Here is a 16,042-nt window from a genome sequence, read left to right as displayed (position 1 = left end):
CCAGAAGGCTTACCAAAATCCACAGCGGGGTCAGGTACCAGGAGCTAGGTGGCGTAACCCCTGTCGAGTATGACCAATTACCAGCTTTCTTGAGCAGCCTCGCCAACTTCAGCTACAACGCAACCTTGATCTTGACATTCCAACAACGATTCAATCCCCTTCAAAGGGTAATCACAGCAGTCTGGAAAGGTCGTTGTTGACTCCGGCGTTCAGATTACCAATTCTGGTCGTCCTGATCTGCCGCGATTCTAGATTTGGGTTGGGGTCACCGTCGTGATAAGTTGTAACGTGCGCTCTTTCGTCTTGCAACATAACTTGCGACCTCCTGAGCTTGATCACGAGTATTTCACCTGCGGCTAGCAAAACCGTCCAAGATGTCGCGAAAACCCACAACCAACAGCCGGGGCTCCAACGGCGCACCCTCGACGGCCCTTCCATCCGACATCTGCCCCGTCTGCAAGCGCGTCCGCTACCTCAACACCGACATGCGCTTCCTCATCAACCCAGAGTGCTACCACCCCATGTGCAGCAACTGCGTAACCAACATCTTCAAAACGGGCCCGGCGCAATGCCCCTACGCGACCTGCAATCAAACCCTGCGCTTCAAAGGCTTCCGGGAGTCCTTCTTCTCAGACCTCGGCACCGAGCGTGAAGTCGACCTCCGCCGCCGTGTTGAAGCCGTCTTCAACATGACGCAAGACGACTTCGAGACGCTGCGCGACTGGAACAACTACCTGCAAGACAAGGAAGACCTGATCTTTGCGCTGGTGTACGGGGACGACGACGAGCGGCGCAAGGCCGATGACGAGGTGCTCGCGTACGAGCTGAAGAATAAAGCTGAGATTGAGAAGAACCGTAAGAAGGCCGGCATGCGGGAGAGCGAGCGCAAGAAGATGGAGGCGGACGCTCGGGCGGCAGCTGAAGCGCGACGGCTGGAGGAGCTGCGGGATGAGGAGCGCGCGAAGGCCGAAGAGGCGAGCTTGAATCAGGAGGTTATGGAGGCGCTTGCGAGGGGGGAACCAGGGTCCGCGGCGGAGATACAGGACCGCATACTGGCGGCTAAGAAGGCCAAGATTGCGCAGCTCAACCCGAGCATGTTCGCGCTGACGGCCTCGAAGCAGTCGAGCTTGCTGTCGATTCGCGGGCTGAAGCCGAAGAAGAATGACCAGGATGAGGATGAAAGCAAGCCGTACGATCCCCTCATGGGCTTGAGAATGGAGCCTCAGAGATACGTCCTGCACGACCGTTACGAGAACTCATTCCTCGACCTGGCGCGCACGAGGGACGACCATCGTATTCCTGGTTATAGCGTCGATGAGTACGTGTCACGATCCATGTTTGAGGCTTTTGCGGGGCTGGGAATTGTGATAGAGGACGACAAAGACACTCGCCAGAAACCAGCGGCGGCATAAAGCATGTCCGGTCCAAGGCATGACGAGAACTAGACAGTCACAATGGCAATGGGCATTGATGGGCAGTGAGGGGCATGCTTTCACCACTTTGCATAGCGATGGCGTTTTTGAATTGATAGCAAGAGGCTAGGCTATAGAATCGGATCTGTAGACAGGTTACCGAGATTCGTAGATTGATCGGAACTTTACACCTCTGGTAGTATTCATGAAATCAAGGATTATGTGGACACTCCAATGTGAGCGACGCAAGTGGCATCAAACTCGTGTCATGATAGGCAGCGGTCAGCTTCACCATGAGGTGGTCCATAGCCGGGGTCGTGCGGAGCCAGGGTAGTTTCGTACGATGTGTTCTGGGGAAATGAAAGCATTCGATCCCAAATCCGTATCAAGGGTCTAATCTCTCACTTGGCAACCAGCTATCTTGTGAAAGTTGTTGCTGTATTGTAGACAACAAATGATGTTCCGTCAGCTACGAGTGACTACAGACACAAGAGATGGAATATTTCATGACGATCGGCAGCGAGGTAATCTCTGAGGGAGAGGGATGGAGAAGCATGGGGATCAATTACCAATGTGTCAACGAATGTGTCAACGAATGTGTCAACGAATGTGTCAACGAACTAATGGGCTCAATAGGTGCACGGGACAAAGGAAAGAGGTGCGCGGCCACAGGTGGCTGAACGGGAACAAAAGCCCAATGTGGCTCACAGTTATTGACTTCGACATATCATATAATACACTACAATACTTCTTCAACTGGAAATGGGAAAAAGTGGTCTTGCTGTACAAGCCGTGTCCTGCAATGCTTCCGTGGGATCTTTAGACCTTATGACCACCCCAGACCCCAACTGTCTTATGACTGAATCCAAAACGATGTACATTGTCTCAGCATCTTGCACCTTCCGTTTTCAGTCTCATTCTTGGCATCTACTCGTTGCCTTGCCTAACCCTATTCGTATCGGTCGGTTGTCCGTTGTATTGTTCTCGCCGTGGGTTTTCGGAAAGTAATAAACCAAGTGAAAACAAACGCCTCGCTCTATGCGTGCCATGTCCGCAGAAAACTCCAACGCCGCCTTGGAATGGCATTCTGCATCTCGACCTCTTCTCCCGTCTTTTTACACGAACAATCATTCTAAGACTGCCAAGCTGTACCTGTAGCCGGTCTAGGGAAAACCGGCACGGTTTCTAGTTGGTCCAGTCCACCACCTATAGGCTGTTGTCCGTGCTACCATCCCATTCCGGTCTGGTGATTCGTGAAAGCGCCTTGCCTAAACGGATTCGTGCTGCCAGTTGGTTGTGGCATCAAGACACCAGAAGTCTGGGGACGCTGCTGCTGATTTTGCAATTGGTTACCCCCAAAGTTCTTCGCAAAGGGGTTCGTGCCTGTGGCCATGGGCTGGAGAGGCGCTGGTGCTTGCATGGCCGGTTGAGATTGAAAAGGCGAGGAATTACTGAGTGCAGACTGGAAAGGGGGGTTCGAGGTCGAGTTCGAAAAGGGGCTCGCCGATGTGGAAGTCGCTGGGCGTGCGAAGGGATTCGTGGATTGGCGCTGCGGGCCCCCAGTCGCCGCGGAGGGCATTGATGGCATTGGTGGCACTGGTGGCACTGGTGGTGGCGGGCTGGCGAACGACGAAACGTTCGACATGCCCGTCGGATTAGACATGAGCATGGATTGGCGGAATGGGTTTGCGGTCTGCTGAGGTTGGAGACCGGTCGGCATTGCGGTCTGCATTGGTGGCGACACCCCTGTCTGGAAATTGGCGACTGACCCGTCGGGAATCGAGGAGAGACCGCCTGGTGAGAATGTCTGCTGTGGCGCGTAGCCGCCGAAGCCAGTGACAGTAAAATTGGGTTGCATTTGCTGCTGATTCCCAAAAGCGCCAACATTCTGCTCTTGGAAAGGACTGTTACTCTGGAAACCTGTTGGTTGTGGCGCAAACCCACTGCTTTGGAACTGCTGGCCTGTCTGCTGCATGTTGTTGAAGGGGCTGTTCGATGCCCACTGGTTGTTCATTGGCATCTGAGGTGCCTGCGGCGGCGGCTGTTGCTGTTGGCCGTTGGTCGCCATGGTTGTCTGGTTTTGCTCTATCGAGTCGAAGAAATCGATCAAATCAGGATCGGGTCCCTTGGCAGGTTGCGGGGGTTTCGACATGGTTGAGGATGCTCCGTTTATGTTTGTGTTTGCATCTGGGAATAGTTTCGCCGCAGCCTCACTCTTTGTAAGCGGGTTGAACGATGACGATGCAGTCCCGCCTTTCTTCTTCGCCTCCAACTCGGCCAGGTATTGTCTCCGGTGTATTTCGAAGTCAGTGTCTTTGAGGTACTCCTCTAGCTGGCGTCCGAGATTGACGGGTGCATGTTTCAGCTTAGGAACCTCGACCCTTGTGTGGTGTTCGTACTGCCTTGCTACTCCTAGATATTGTACTACGAAATCGGTTTGGCGGGTGAAGTTGCGGTATATATCCATGGCTCTTTCGGCATCGGGTTTGGACATCTCGAAAAAATGCCCTGTACTACACGTCAGTAACCCTCGATAGTCTCGTTCGCCCGCACCATGGGCATACCTAGGATATTTATCATGGCCTGGTTGAGAATCTGGAATAAGGACAACAAGTCCAATACGAGAAGTCGGAAGACCGTTATTGTAATTTCGTTTTCCGGTTCGTCCAGCACGTCACATTTCAACAGCGCAGTCAACTGATGTTGAACGGCCTCGGTTTCCCTCAACAGTCCCTTCTCCACCGACAGCTTCTCTAGCCGCGTCTCTGTCACCCGCACCCAATCCACCTTGGTGTCTCTGTAGGCTCGCGCTCGTTCGGCGAGGTAGGCGGAATAGTGTTTAATGTTCCGGCCTTGTAATTGCGCTACTTCTTATCAGTCTGTCGTCGCTCATACCAAATCTCACAGTACACGTACCGTCGGTGAATGAACTGATGGCTAGCATGTTCCGGTGCTTCGCGAGGTAGGCTAATGTCGCATCAGGCGAACCCTCCCGGATCATCAAGTGTATCGTGATCAAGCTCTTGAAGACGACAGTCCATGTCGAGTCTCGTAGTCGGAATTGCAGCGCTCTGAAGACCTCACCCACTCCAGCTTCGCCAGCGTGCGTCGCGATTAGGATGTGTTCGATGTATTTGGTTTTCGGGGGAGCAGCCTGGCAGGTCTGAGTCAGTGTCTCTGCAGCTAGACAATGGCCCTATGCCGCAGGCGGGGTCTTGACTGACTTTGGTTTTGGTCGCCCCCTTGACCGATTTCTCGAACGAGCTTGCCATGATAGAAGTCGCGCTCCGGTTTTAGCGACCGGAAGTCCGGTACAGTCAGAGATCGAACTGGTGGGATTGAGCAGCAGAAGGGGTGGTGCCTCGAGCGGAGGGAGAGGCAAGGCAAACACAGCCCAGCAATTATTGTGTGTCGTCGGACAAGGGCGATGATCAACGCCGGGATGCGACGTCGATAGATCAGCGATTTGAGTTGGGCTTCGGGAGGCCAACGGCAGCGGCGCACACGCAAGGCATTTAAAGCAGGGGCATCACAGCAAATACATTTCGCGTGGTCGGTGACTTCGGGCGTGGGTAACGAGGAATTCGAATTAATGATATTGGTTATCTCAAAGGCGCAACGCGCTTGTTAACCATATCGTAGTCGTTCAAACGTGGATGTCGTCGGCTGCGGATCCTTTGGGAAATTGGGCGTGGTATGAAGTGCAGGAAGAGGTCAGGGCGGCGGACAACTTTCGAGTCCCGTTTTGCCCAAGTGTATCACGGGCCAATGACGGCGGGGTGCGAAACGACACGCATTTGACTGCCCAGGGGAAATACACAACGCTTCCTAACTTCTACAGTTAACACCCCAGAGTCTGACACTCAATTTCATTATAGCTACTCTCTTCCAAGAGGCTAGGTAAGCCCCAAGTCACGTGTGGCCCAAACACACTCTTTTCAAGAATAGACCGCAGGACTTTTATCACAATAGGACAACACCAAATGAATTGCATAAATAACACCAGAGAGACATCCCATGACGGAACCAGTCAATGACGTTGAAGGTGAGATGACGGGTTCATGCTTAATTTGGGATAGCTGAATACTAGGTATGAGATTACCAGGGATCATGGATCAACACGAGTCCGCTTTTGCAGTGGGTATCATCACCGGTCCAAGCTGGTCAGTGAGTTGCCATGAAAACAGTTAGCGGCAATGCCTCTAGATCTCACGCTTGTGAGTCCGAGGTCAGCCGGTCTGAGACCTGGCCGTACCTGTCGCTCTTTGAAACGAACGCATAGGACATGGAATTGAGTTTGCCAAATAGTAGGGCGGGGTTCTCCAAGTCTGAGATAGTGAGGCGACAAAGGACACAGAAAGTCCAGGCCGCTCCAATTGCTGCAGACGTTTCCAGCTTCATGATAAGTCAGAGTTGCCTTTTCGCGATCGATGTTTTAACAAGGTCCTGATGTGTCGAACGCTTATTTCATGATCCCAACTTCCGTCGCCACAGAACCACTTGAGCCCACAAGGGGAGAGTTCTGCCGCTTCGAGAGAAGGAACACATCATGTAGTCACGCAGCTTTCATCATCTGCAGAAAAACAGGTCAGTAATCGGCTTGAGTTGTCAGAGTCCAGGGCTTTTGCCGGTGCTTGAACTTACATTTATTTGAAGTTGGAAGGATAAAGAGAAAAGAAAAGATTCTTGTGAAGCTCGAGCTCCATTTGAGCTTCAAAAGCATTTGGGAATTTGCGCCGGAGCGGAGCTTGGTTGATCCGCCAACGCTGGGCTCCATCAAATCGTTCCACCCGAGCGTCTGGGGGGCTTCCAGTTTATGAGATCCGCCTCAAACTAGAATACATAATGATGTTTGATTCTAGTCTGAAACTGACAGTTGGGCCGTAATTTATGCCCCAGATGCTTTCTAACAACTTGCGCCTCGTCGCCTCACATTGTATCTCTGGCATCGGGAGGCGGCCGCCGTCGAGACTTTACGTTTCGGGTTTATCACGGCTTCCTTCACCATGGCGCCGGTACACGCACGACGATGCGTCTAAGTCGGACAATTCACCAGATGGGAAGTCGATGGCGTGCTGTCCCTCAGACCCAGAGACAAGGGCACGTCTAACCCCCCCTCAGTCGGAGTTGGAAAGGTCCCGGACACCACTACTTCTACCCTCTCAAGAACCAGAAGTCGAAAACGAGAGTATACTACTCACAAAATCCCCTGAATCAAGACTTCAGCGATTCAGGGAGGCTTGTAAGATCGAAATCGCACTCCACACATAAACACTTGCTCATGACAATTCAAGTTGAATACCCGCAAGCCTCTCCTGAATGGTCATACAAGGCAGGCCGAGAAGTCACTGTCCATGGATGGCTCGGCAAACCGAGGGTAAAAGGATCCAAGTTGATCTTTTGTGACCTTTCCAGGGACCAGGGGAATGTGATTCAAATTGTCTCTTCGTTGCACCAGAAAATCACCAGCGGTTCTGAAGAGTTGACAGATGACCGCATCGAGGCTCACAAGTCCCTGAGGAGCATCCCTGCTCAAAGCCCAGTTGCTGTTACGGGCATACTGGAAGTTCGGCCCCGAAGGGTCGAGGAGACCAGCGTCTCTGATGCTCTGCCGCAGTATTGGGACCTGAAACTCAATTCCATCCAGTGTCTTAACCCCTTTCCCAATGACATCATTGTATCCCAGGATGCCGTCTGGTCGCCTAAACAGCGACACCTGCAGATGCGATTCGACCCACTGCTACGAGATCGACTACGCTTCCGGAGTTCAATTGCATTCAGGATCAGCAAAGCTCTACGAAGCCTAGGATTTACCGAGGTCGAAACACCCATGCTCTTTAAGTCGACGCCGGAAGGCGCCCGAGAGTTTCTCGTGCCGACAAGGCGTGCTGGCTACACGTACGCTCTCCCACAGAGTCCGCAGCAGTACAAGCAAATTTTGATGGCCGGTGGTGTACCCAATTACTTCCAGTTCGCTAGGTGTTTCCGCGACGAGGACTTGCGAGCCGACAGGCAGCCAGAATTCACGCAGCTGGATCTTGAAATGTCGTTTGCCTCTGGCCGCGAAGTTATGACAACTGTGCAGTCTGTCATGTCGTCGGTGTTCCGGTTCCTTCACGATCACTTCGTACCCACGGATGTCAATGGTGTGACGCATCCCGTTCATTCAAGTAAAAAGCTTGGGGAATTTCAAGTTGGAAGTCTTCGGTATCCTGCAAATTTATCGGTCCCGGTCAGGACCTATGATGAAGTCATGTCCAAGTTTGGCGTGGACAAACCAGACTTGCGCATCCCATCTGATGTAAGGAGTGTGTATGCCTTTCTGATGGGGGTTCTTATTAACAGAACTAGATTGTCCGCATAGACAGCTTCCTTCCAACCGAATTGGTCAGCATGATAAGCAAGCTTAAAGATCCTATTGTAGACGCTGCTCAATTTCGCCTGCAGGGTAGTCCGAGCGAGAACCTGGCGTTCATCCGTGAATTCATGGACAACCTGCCCAAAACGTCCCTCAAGTTCAGCGGCGATAGCACCCCTGGCGTCTTCGTCATTGACGAGGCCAAACCTCTAAATGGCCTATCTGCTTTCGGACACGAGGCCGCAGAGAAGATGGCAGCGGTCAAAGGTCCACACTGGCACAAGCTTCAGGATGGCGACGTGCTCATCGTACAAGCCCGCAAGAAAATCCCCTTCCATGGTGAGGGCTCGACTGATCTTGGTCGCCTCCGCAAAGCCATTTATGACGCTGCCGTGGAAAAGGGACTTCTCCCACGGGACCACAGCTTCCGATTTCTTTGGGTCACCGAATTTCCCCTCTTCACGCCCAACGATCCGCAAAATATCGCCCCAGGCGAGGGTCAGGGTGGCCGCGCCGGTTTCTCTGCCACGCACCACCCCTTTACCGCCCCCTTAAGTGCTAAAGACTTTGCTCTGTTGGAGACAGATCCTCTAAGCGCCAAAGCAGACCACTACGATCTCGTCTGCAATGGCGTGGAAATTGGTGGTGGTAGCCGACGTATACACATACCCGAGATCCAGGAGTACGTGATGCGCCATGTATTGCAAATGCCCCAGGAGGGAGTTGACCAGTTTGCCCACTTGCTCGAGGCACTGCGAGCAGGCTGTCCTCCGCATGCCGGGTTTGCGCTCGGGTTTGATCGTCTGATCGCAGTCCTCTGCGACACTGAGAGCGTCCGAGATGTGATTGCATTCCCCAAGAACATGAAGGGTGAGGACATGTTCGTCAAGAGTCCGACGAAGGTTACCGATGAGCAGCTGGCTACATATCATCTGAAGGCAAGTTGACCTGCACCCACTTCTCTGTCGGCAGGAAAGATCTCAACTTTGTATTACGATTGTGTATCATCACGATTAGACTTGTAATATTGCACAGCATGTAGACAGTCGGACTTGGCTCGGGGTCCAAGTCCAAACAATGTATAACACTTCACCAAGACAATTCGTTCTGCCTCTTTTTCCATGCACCCGAGTGGCCATGGCCGTATGGGAATGATCGGGCTCTGTTTGCTGTGTACAAATGGGGCATAAGACGAAAGGCGCCACCAATGCAAAACAGCAAGTCGTTGCCACCCTAACATGCCCTTTGTCGAGGAATGAACAGTGAGCTTTGCAACAACAGAACAAGTCTGCTGAAGGCCTCGAGCTAGGGAAATTCGTTCTATGCAACGTTGTTGCGGCTGCAGTAGTTGGTGCTTAATCTGCCATCAAGACGGACGCCACGGCTGACCACGTGCTTGAAATTAAGAGAATTACTATGTCATATTGACTCTGTTACGCGGTATTCAAGGTACATGGTAGAGGCATTGCTAGAGAGCCTCATCCGATCTTCTACTCTATTTTCTGCACAGGCTACAGCCTTAATTGTGTAAATGTGTTGCCTCTAGCGGATAGTCCTAGGTATAGATAACCGTCTTGTTGTGACAGAAGACTCCCTCAAGGATCGAGGTTGTCCCTTCTCCTTCGCTGCTGCAAGCAGGCCATTTGCTCTAATTTCGGCCCCCTCGCCAGATGTTTGATTTGTGTGTCCTCCCGCACTATGATGACTGAATCTGCCTCCCTCGATTTGCGTCGTGGGATACAGTCGGTCTTCTAAAGCAATGTTTTTCCTCCCTGTTTTCTGAGACGAAGTGTTGCTGCCAATGTGCGATGTGGTGTTGGTTCCACTCCCCTCCCATATCGACCTCGTGATTCCCGGGGCTGAACAAGAAGTAGAGTCGGAGTCTCCTAGGATAATGGAATTAAGTCAATATTGGCCAACTGGTCTCCGCATCTCGTCTTTCAGGCAGTAAGCTTACTTTCAAAATCCCATCCTAGCCCCGAAGATGATGGGAAACGGCAGAATTAAGAGCATGATGTCGGTGACGATATTTCCGGCCTCTTCATGCGTGGTAAGTGAGTGAAGTTGGAGATAAATGCCAGATGTGCTTGCCATAAGATATTAGCCAGATCTGGCCTTCGACACTACATCGTCATCAGTACCAGTATCGTAATGTCATGCGGGTATCTGAGTACCAAGGTCCGGGGTCTGGATCAACCTGCCAATTGAGCTTCAGCGGACGGCAGTCGACGAAAACGCTAATGAATGCACCGGCAAACGTGAGACCCAGCGCTAGGTAGAACCCATGCAAGATGTACGGCTCCTGTAGACTCCTTCTCGTGAGTAGCTTTAGGAGATCCATGACTGCCATCTTGAAAGCCCAGTAGCTGTATATTGATTAGCCATCGTTCCAATTAGCATGTAGAATCGAAGCTGTACATGGCTACCAAAACAAGACGGAAAACAACGTTGAGTTTCCCGTTGAAAATCATGTAGAATATCTGCTCGCTGCTCATCGACTCTATTGATAGTCCGGCGACGATAGTGTCTATATGTTTATTATTAGTATTATTATTAGTATTATTATTATTATTATTATTATTAAATACGCCGTAGGCTCGAAGCCCCCGGTACCTCTACCAGTACTCCCGTATGTCAAACCGTGCCCTAATGGCTGGAATAAATACATACGCTGCGTCGTCGGTTCGCCCTATTGGCGACTGCGTTGCGTTCACTACCATACTACGTTGGTTCTCAACCTACCAACAAAGTCCCCCCTGAGAAGATCGATGCTATCTGGGCCTTGAAGCTGTCCGACCCGTCCCTAGCAGCCACCTTACAATAGTCCCACTAACTACTGGTTCTCCTGTTGCCGTTGCGAGGTCTCTGCGAGAGTATAGTGGCCGTGGTGCGATAGCGGCCCGTAATCGTTCCCTCGGTCCTTCCAACAGCCCGCAAAAGAGGATTACGTGCTCTGCCGTCTCAGGGGCGTCGCCACAGCGGCATAGCGGCGAGTACACGCCAAAAGCCCCTGTCTTGAATAAGAAGGCTGCTAGTCCTATTTTTTCCGTCCTGATCTGGCACAGCGTAGACGCTTCCAGTCGGTTCAGGCCGAAATACTTGCCCCCTTTCGGTATCTGCATCGAAGGGCCCTCCGGTTCCTCAGCGATGGCGCGTCGCTGGCGATTGTGATGCTCTGCTCCGGTGAGCCATCTCTTCCTCCAGTGGCCGAGGAGGGCAGCCGGGACCTCCTTTTCCTCACTCATCCACTCGGAGCCCCGGGCCTCCTTCTCCATAGTGTACCCTGCCGGTCGGAGTAGCTGCGACGCCTGCTTCCTCTTCGCCGGCGTATCCTGCCGGAATATATGTGACGCTTTAGCGCTCGCGCTGCGAAGTAGATTTCTCTTCCCGCTAAGCCGTAGCCGTTCTTCAAACTTAGCAGCCCGGGCTATTATTAGTAAGAGATTGGGGACAAGTTGTTAGATATTCACGTATCTTGCAGTATGACCGTGATATGACGGTTATATGAAAAGAATAATTTGGTGGTTATGGTTAGGTCACCGTTTTTTCCATGCTCGATCCCCTGTCTCTGTTCTCTTGGCTGTGTGCATTGCCTTTAAGTAATCTGAAGGGTCCAGCCTTACTAGGCTACCTCTATCCCGCCTTTATCCTGAAGCACAAAGCGCTTTTATTCTAAGCATAAAGCGCCTTTCAACCTTAGGAATCACTGTGGTGCTCAATCCCACATTTAATATCAAACAACAGTCTAGACAAAGCTAGAACTAATGATATGGTGCTTCTATGCTCCAATACCATGTGACCCGTCGTTTTTGACACAAGTGAATATAATGAGGAGGTACCTTGGTGGCTAATAAGAGAGTAATGTACCCCACAAGCAAGTTGGCCACACAAGCAAGTTGGCCACTTTTTCTTGGCACCGTATGAATAACTTCAATAACTTAACTAAACTAAAAAACAATAATTCAAACTAATCGGAATCCTCTTCCTCGTACGTATCTTCATCATTCTCACAAGTACGAGCATTATGTCCGGGCTCTCCGCAGATCCTACAGCGCCGTCGGCGTGGTTCGGCCGGTCTCGTACGACGACGACTTACACGTATATCATCCTGTAGCTGCTGTTCAATATCCCGTTGAGACTGTAAGTCCTGAGCGTCTCGTAAACTAAGAGATCTTCCATCTTGTAGCTGTCGATTTTTAGTCCTTCGACGACGGCTTAGCTCTTGATTGGCCTTCCGAAGTGTAGTAACCTCATCCTCAAGTAAAACTAACCGATGCATAACAGCCGTCGCACCACGTGAAAATTGGTCAATAGCCGTAAGTATTGTCGTCGGGGAGATATTATGATGCTGTACGATTCTGTTTTTAACGTATTCAGACTGGGATTGCGCCTCGGTTGGGTTATTTGGAGTCTTTGATTCCCAGATTAAGGGGACGCCAGACGAGCTTCCAGGAGGTGTAGGCATATGTAGCTTAATATCCAGCTGTGAAATCACATATTCCGGGTCGTACGGAATAAGTCCTATCCCCCTGAAACCTGCCTGGATATTCGACTTAGTTATAGTCGTACGATACGCGCTACAGAATGCCGAAAAGAAATCCTCCTTCGAGATATGGGTTATATGCGCCCGTATTAAGTCTTCAATTTCTTTGCCGTACGACCTTTTCAAAGCTCTAAAACAGCCTACATCGAGAGGCTGGAGCTTATGTGACGAATGAGCAGGCATACTAAGTGTAATAATAGTATGCTCTTTACAATATAGCTCGAAGTCAGTCGAGTGGTGGCTCTCATGCCCGTCGAGGATAAGAAGACGATAAACACCCTTCGTATGATCCTTCGTATAGCGATCAAAGTGCTGAATCCAGTCTACGCCTCACTCATTTGTTGTCCAATCGTTTTTGGTTACAGCGATTACCCAATCGGACGGGAATGGGCTATTCTCATACCAGGATAAGAGGTGGTTTTGACCCGCGACAATAATATACGGCGGGATAGCCCAGCCGGGCGAATTAATACTGTCAGAGAACAGAATGCCATAGGCACCGGTGGGACACCGGTGGGGGCTCTGGTGTAGGAATGTGCGAGTCATGACACGATATGGAAGTCTTGGTTTGCGGAACAATCGGGGAAACTAGTGCTCCGCGGCTCCGACGTCGGGTTCTAGCTATCTATGTAAGGGGCGGAGGCCCGGGAAGAAGATAGAGGGAGAGTAGAGATCAATGCATCACCGTGGGCACCCCTACCTGAGACCGCCAGTGACCACCCGGTATTACGTAGGAGGGACGCCCGTTACTCCCCATCACTCTGTACTATCGCCTTCGGCCTAGCCGTACCCTGACAAATACCCTGGATTACTGTAGCCCATTCTAGATTGCCTTGTTGGACTGTACGAGGCCTTCCGCGTCGTTCGGCACTTGTAACTACTATCTCAGAAGATTAAGCCTATCGCGAACCCTGTCTCGTCGAAGTGGAAACTTCATCATCGTCTGAGTTCTCTATCTCTCGGGATAATTTTTGACGGGTCGATATCCAAGTGGGCTTATCCTTGGCTTTTGCAGCGAGGCAGTTTGTCATATGGATCCTGGTCAAGAGCCATTATCTTCCCTCGAAAAGTCTCGTTGCGCCGCACAATCGGGATTATATTGACATCCCTGTCATCAGAAGTGCAATGAGTCAGTCATCTTCTGCGTGACCACACGCAGCTGCCGCAATTCGACTTTGGTGATATACGGTCCGAGATACTCTCGTTGGTATGAGGCAAAATCGTTTCATTCTTCCCACCCTTTGTGCAAACCTGTAGCCCTGTGCAATGGAGGCTGTGTGGATATTGTCTGGATCCCTTTTGAGGTTGCACCCCCGAGTACCGCGATGCTGTTATGTAGTTGACTCAAATTTCTTTGTCACTTGCGTCTTGATCGTGTTCAACTGTTTGGCACCGCATGCAGCCCATGTAAATCTATACAGCACCGGTTGTCAGGGTTGGGCCCGTTTTTAGCGGTGCATTACTTACACTAAACTCCACGTCTTAAGAGACTCCATGGAGCGCACCGGGCGTTTCTGGGCAGCGAGTGATGAGTATAGCAAGTTCCAGTTATATGAATCAATTATTGACGTTCACTCGTTGTCTATTGTTAGTGCACCACTGTGATTAAAACAGCTGTGCGATGCTTAGAAATAGTTCCGTTTAGCAGGCAGCTCATGTGGCATCCAGTGACGTAGAGGTAGCGTATCGAGTCACCAATGGGCTTCAAAGAGTTATCCTTCCTGTTTTTAGCCAGGCTCTTTTGCCTTTGCTCTATATCCTGGCAGCGAAACCTGCTGTTTTCTACGGCGCTTTGAGATGAATGCCGCTAGCAACCCAAGGCCAGCAATGAGGGCAATGGATCCTATAACGGCGCCCACGTCCAGTTCTTCTTCTCCGACTCACTGTCATCATTCGTGTCGCTGTTTAGGGTAGTAGAGGCAGAAGCGGGAGCAGGGGCGGAAGATGATGGACTCGCCGTGCTCTATTTCGTACTTGATTCTGCACTCAATGTGCTGATAGCCACGGGCAACTACTTGTAGACCCGAAAAAAGGAGAGCTCACGGCCAGAACTTGCCCCCATGCATAAACCTTCTGTGATACTTCAGCTGCAACTTGAGAATAGTGCTATGGCCCATTGACTCGAGACCTCCCAGGACATGACTAGGTTAGGAGGGAAGCAATGGTAACCAAAAGTGGGCTTACAGTAAATGTAGACCACCCATCTTTGCAGCTGAGATTTCTTGCTGAGGGCAGTCCATCTGGGGAGGACTGGAACATTATGAATGTTACGCATGCGAAGTCATCGCGTTGAACTGGTCGCGGTATTACTTCCAGTCTGACGGTCGTCATATGCGATGTTAGATCGTCGAGCTTTGACGCAACGCAACACTTAGCACCCTCCATCGTCGATGTAAAGCGTGTTGGCCGAGCATGAAGAACCGAAGGTACATTTTGGGCTCCCGGTTGCGCAATCTCCCGCAAAAGAACTAGAAATTACCTCTGAATAATCATATCCGGCCACCAAACGCTCGGCTACACAGATCAGAATTGGTTCCACCATGCAGAAAAATGAAGCTCACTTGCCGTCGGCCAAAATAGTGTCCTATGAACCGGGAGTCTTGGTTATCTGGAAGGGAGCTTGTGGATTGGCGTTGGGGAGGTAAAACCAAAGCAAGGCTAGCAGGCGAGGGTCAGCATTTAGACGGTGCATCATTGGGACGATATACGAATAATGATAAAGTATGACAGGACTGACATTCGGGCCAGGAACGTTTTATCATCGGGGGTGGACTAAGGTTACTCGCCAAGCCTAAACACGACGGTTGACCCACTGCCCACGAATAGACCCGCCCCTACGCAAGTGGTAGGAAAGAACAAGTCCCCTGTGGTTGTTTGTGATTGACCACCCATAATCTAACCCGGTCCGAGTAAGTATGAAACCGGCTGTGACGTACATTACGAGAAACAGGCAGAGAGGCTGACTCTTTGGTGGGCTTGTCTGTTGCTCAACCCAACCAGGGTCCACCTGGTGCACACCCAACACTTCCACCACCCAACGCCAAATCTGGGGATTTTGCTGCGGAGGCAAAGCCAACCCGGAAGAGCCGGTGCGTTGTGGTGTGTTGATCTGGTGTCGATTCTGGTCTTTGTCCGAATTTTAATTTGCTGCGCAGAGAGTGGAGTATATGTGACAGGTAGTTAATAGTAGGTTTCTCAGACATGTCCGCAATCCCAGAAGACATCTTACTATAGTTGGCAATCGTCGATGCCGGTAAGATTGAGTTGTGGATACAGCCCCGCTGTCAGATCGATCGACGATTTGTCGCGCTAGATACATAGGATTTGTTATTATTATGGTTACTAATACAGCTCTCTTGCCGGTACTGCCTATAATAATACATTAAAACAACACCTGAATCCTATATGAGTATAGATCTGTACATGTTTCTTTACTTCTCTATATTTATATTCACTCAATTAACGCATACCTAAGAGAGAAAACTGCGAGCTGTCTACAATGCAGATGGGCCAGCACTGTACCAGATGTACTTCACACATATATGGTAACGAGTCTGAATCCATTACGCCTTCCAGTATTTTATTTGGAACCATGTGGCTTCCCGCCTAATAACTCTGGGATTGAAGGCTTCACCGGTCAAACGTTATCAACCCCCTTCAGGTCACTGGCCTCAGTGACTATCCAGAGATTAGCACGTGCCGATTCGCACTCATTAGAGACATGGAACT

At 50.9% G+C, this 16,042-nt stretch overlaps 4 protein-coding genes across 4 annotated transcripts; 2 read left to right on the top strand and 2 right to left on the bottom strand.

Moving 5' to 3' along the window:
- Positions 1 to 374: 374 nt before the first annotated feature.
- Positions 375 to 1,412, top strand: BCR38DRAFT_489893 (CDK-activating kinase assembly factor MAT1-domain-containing protein; the record flags this gene model as incomplete). Its single annotated transcript, XM_040864455.1, has 1 exon — positions 375 to 1,412. One exon carries the CDS (start codon positions 375 to 377, stop codon positions 1,410 to 1,412), a length of 1,038 nt encoding a protein of 345 aa, XP_040711026.1.
- Positions 1,413 to 2,528: 1,116 nt separating this feature from the next.
- On the bottom strand, positions 2,529 to 4,876 carry BCR38DRAFT_82019 (ANTH domain-containing protein). Its single transcript, XM_040865674.1, has 4 exons — positions 4,637 to 4,876; positions 4,329 to 4,566; positions 3,977 to 4,276; positions 2,529 to 3,920 (listed from the first exon to the last, which is right to left on the bottom strand). Exons 1-4 carry the CDS (start codon positions 4,682 to 4,684, stop codon positions 2,638 to 2,640), a joined length of 1,869 nt encoding a protein of 622 aa, XP_040711025.1. The 5' UTR covers positions 4,685 to 4,876; the 3' UTR covers positions 2,529 to 2,637.
- A 383-nt stretch (positions 4,877 to 5,259) lies between these two features.
- Positions 5,260 to 5,985, bottom strand: BCR38DRAFT_448968 (uncharacterized protein). The gene has a single exon (XM_040861256.1). It carries the CDS (start codon positions 5,811 to 5,813, stop codon positions 5,622 to 5,624), a length of 192 nt encoding a protein of 63 aa, XP_040711024.1. The 5' UTR covers positions 5,814 to 5,985; the 3' UTR covers positions 5,260 to 5,621.
- Positions 5,986 to 6,190: 205 nt separating this feature from the next.
- BCR38DRAFT_401062 (tRNA synthetases class II-domain-containing protein) lies at positions 6,191 to 8,869 on the top strand. Its single transcript, XM_040857753.1, has 3 exons — positions 6,191 to 6,654; positions 6,707 to 7,713; positions 7,764 to 8,869. Exons 1-3 carry the CDS (start codon positions 6,303 to 6,305, stop codon positions 8,715 to 8,717), a joined length of 2,313 nt encoding a protein of 770 aa, XP_040711023.1. The 5' UTR covers positions 6,191 to 6,302; the 3' UTR covers positions 8,718 to 8,869.
- The last annotated feature ends 7,173 nt before the right edge of the window (positions 8,870 to 16,042 follow it).

This window comes from Pseudomassariella vexata (genome assembly GCF_002105095.1).
Source record: "Pseudomassariella vexata strain CBS 129021 chromosome Unknown BCR38scaffold_18, whole genome shotgun sequence".
In the NCBI taxonomy this organism is placed as follows: domain Eukaryota; kingdom Fungi; phylum Ascomycota; class Sordariomycetes; order Amphisphaeriales; family Pseudomassariaceae; genus Pseudomassariella; species Pseudomassariella vexata.
The sequence above is the reverse complement of the archived record's forward strand: the minus strand, read 5'-3'. Positions and strand labels throughout refer to the sequence as shown.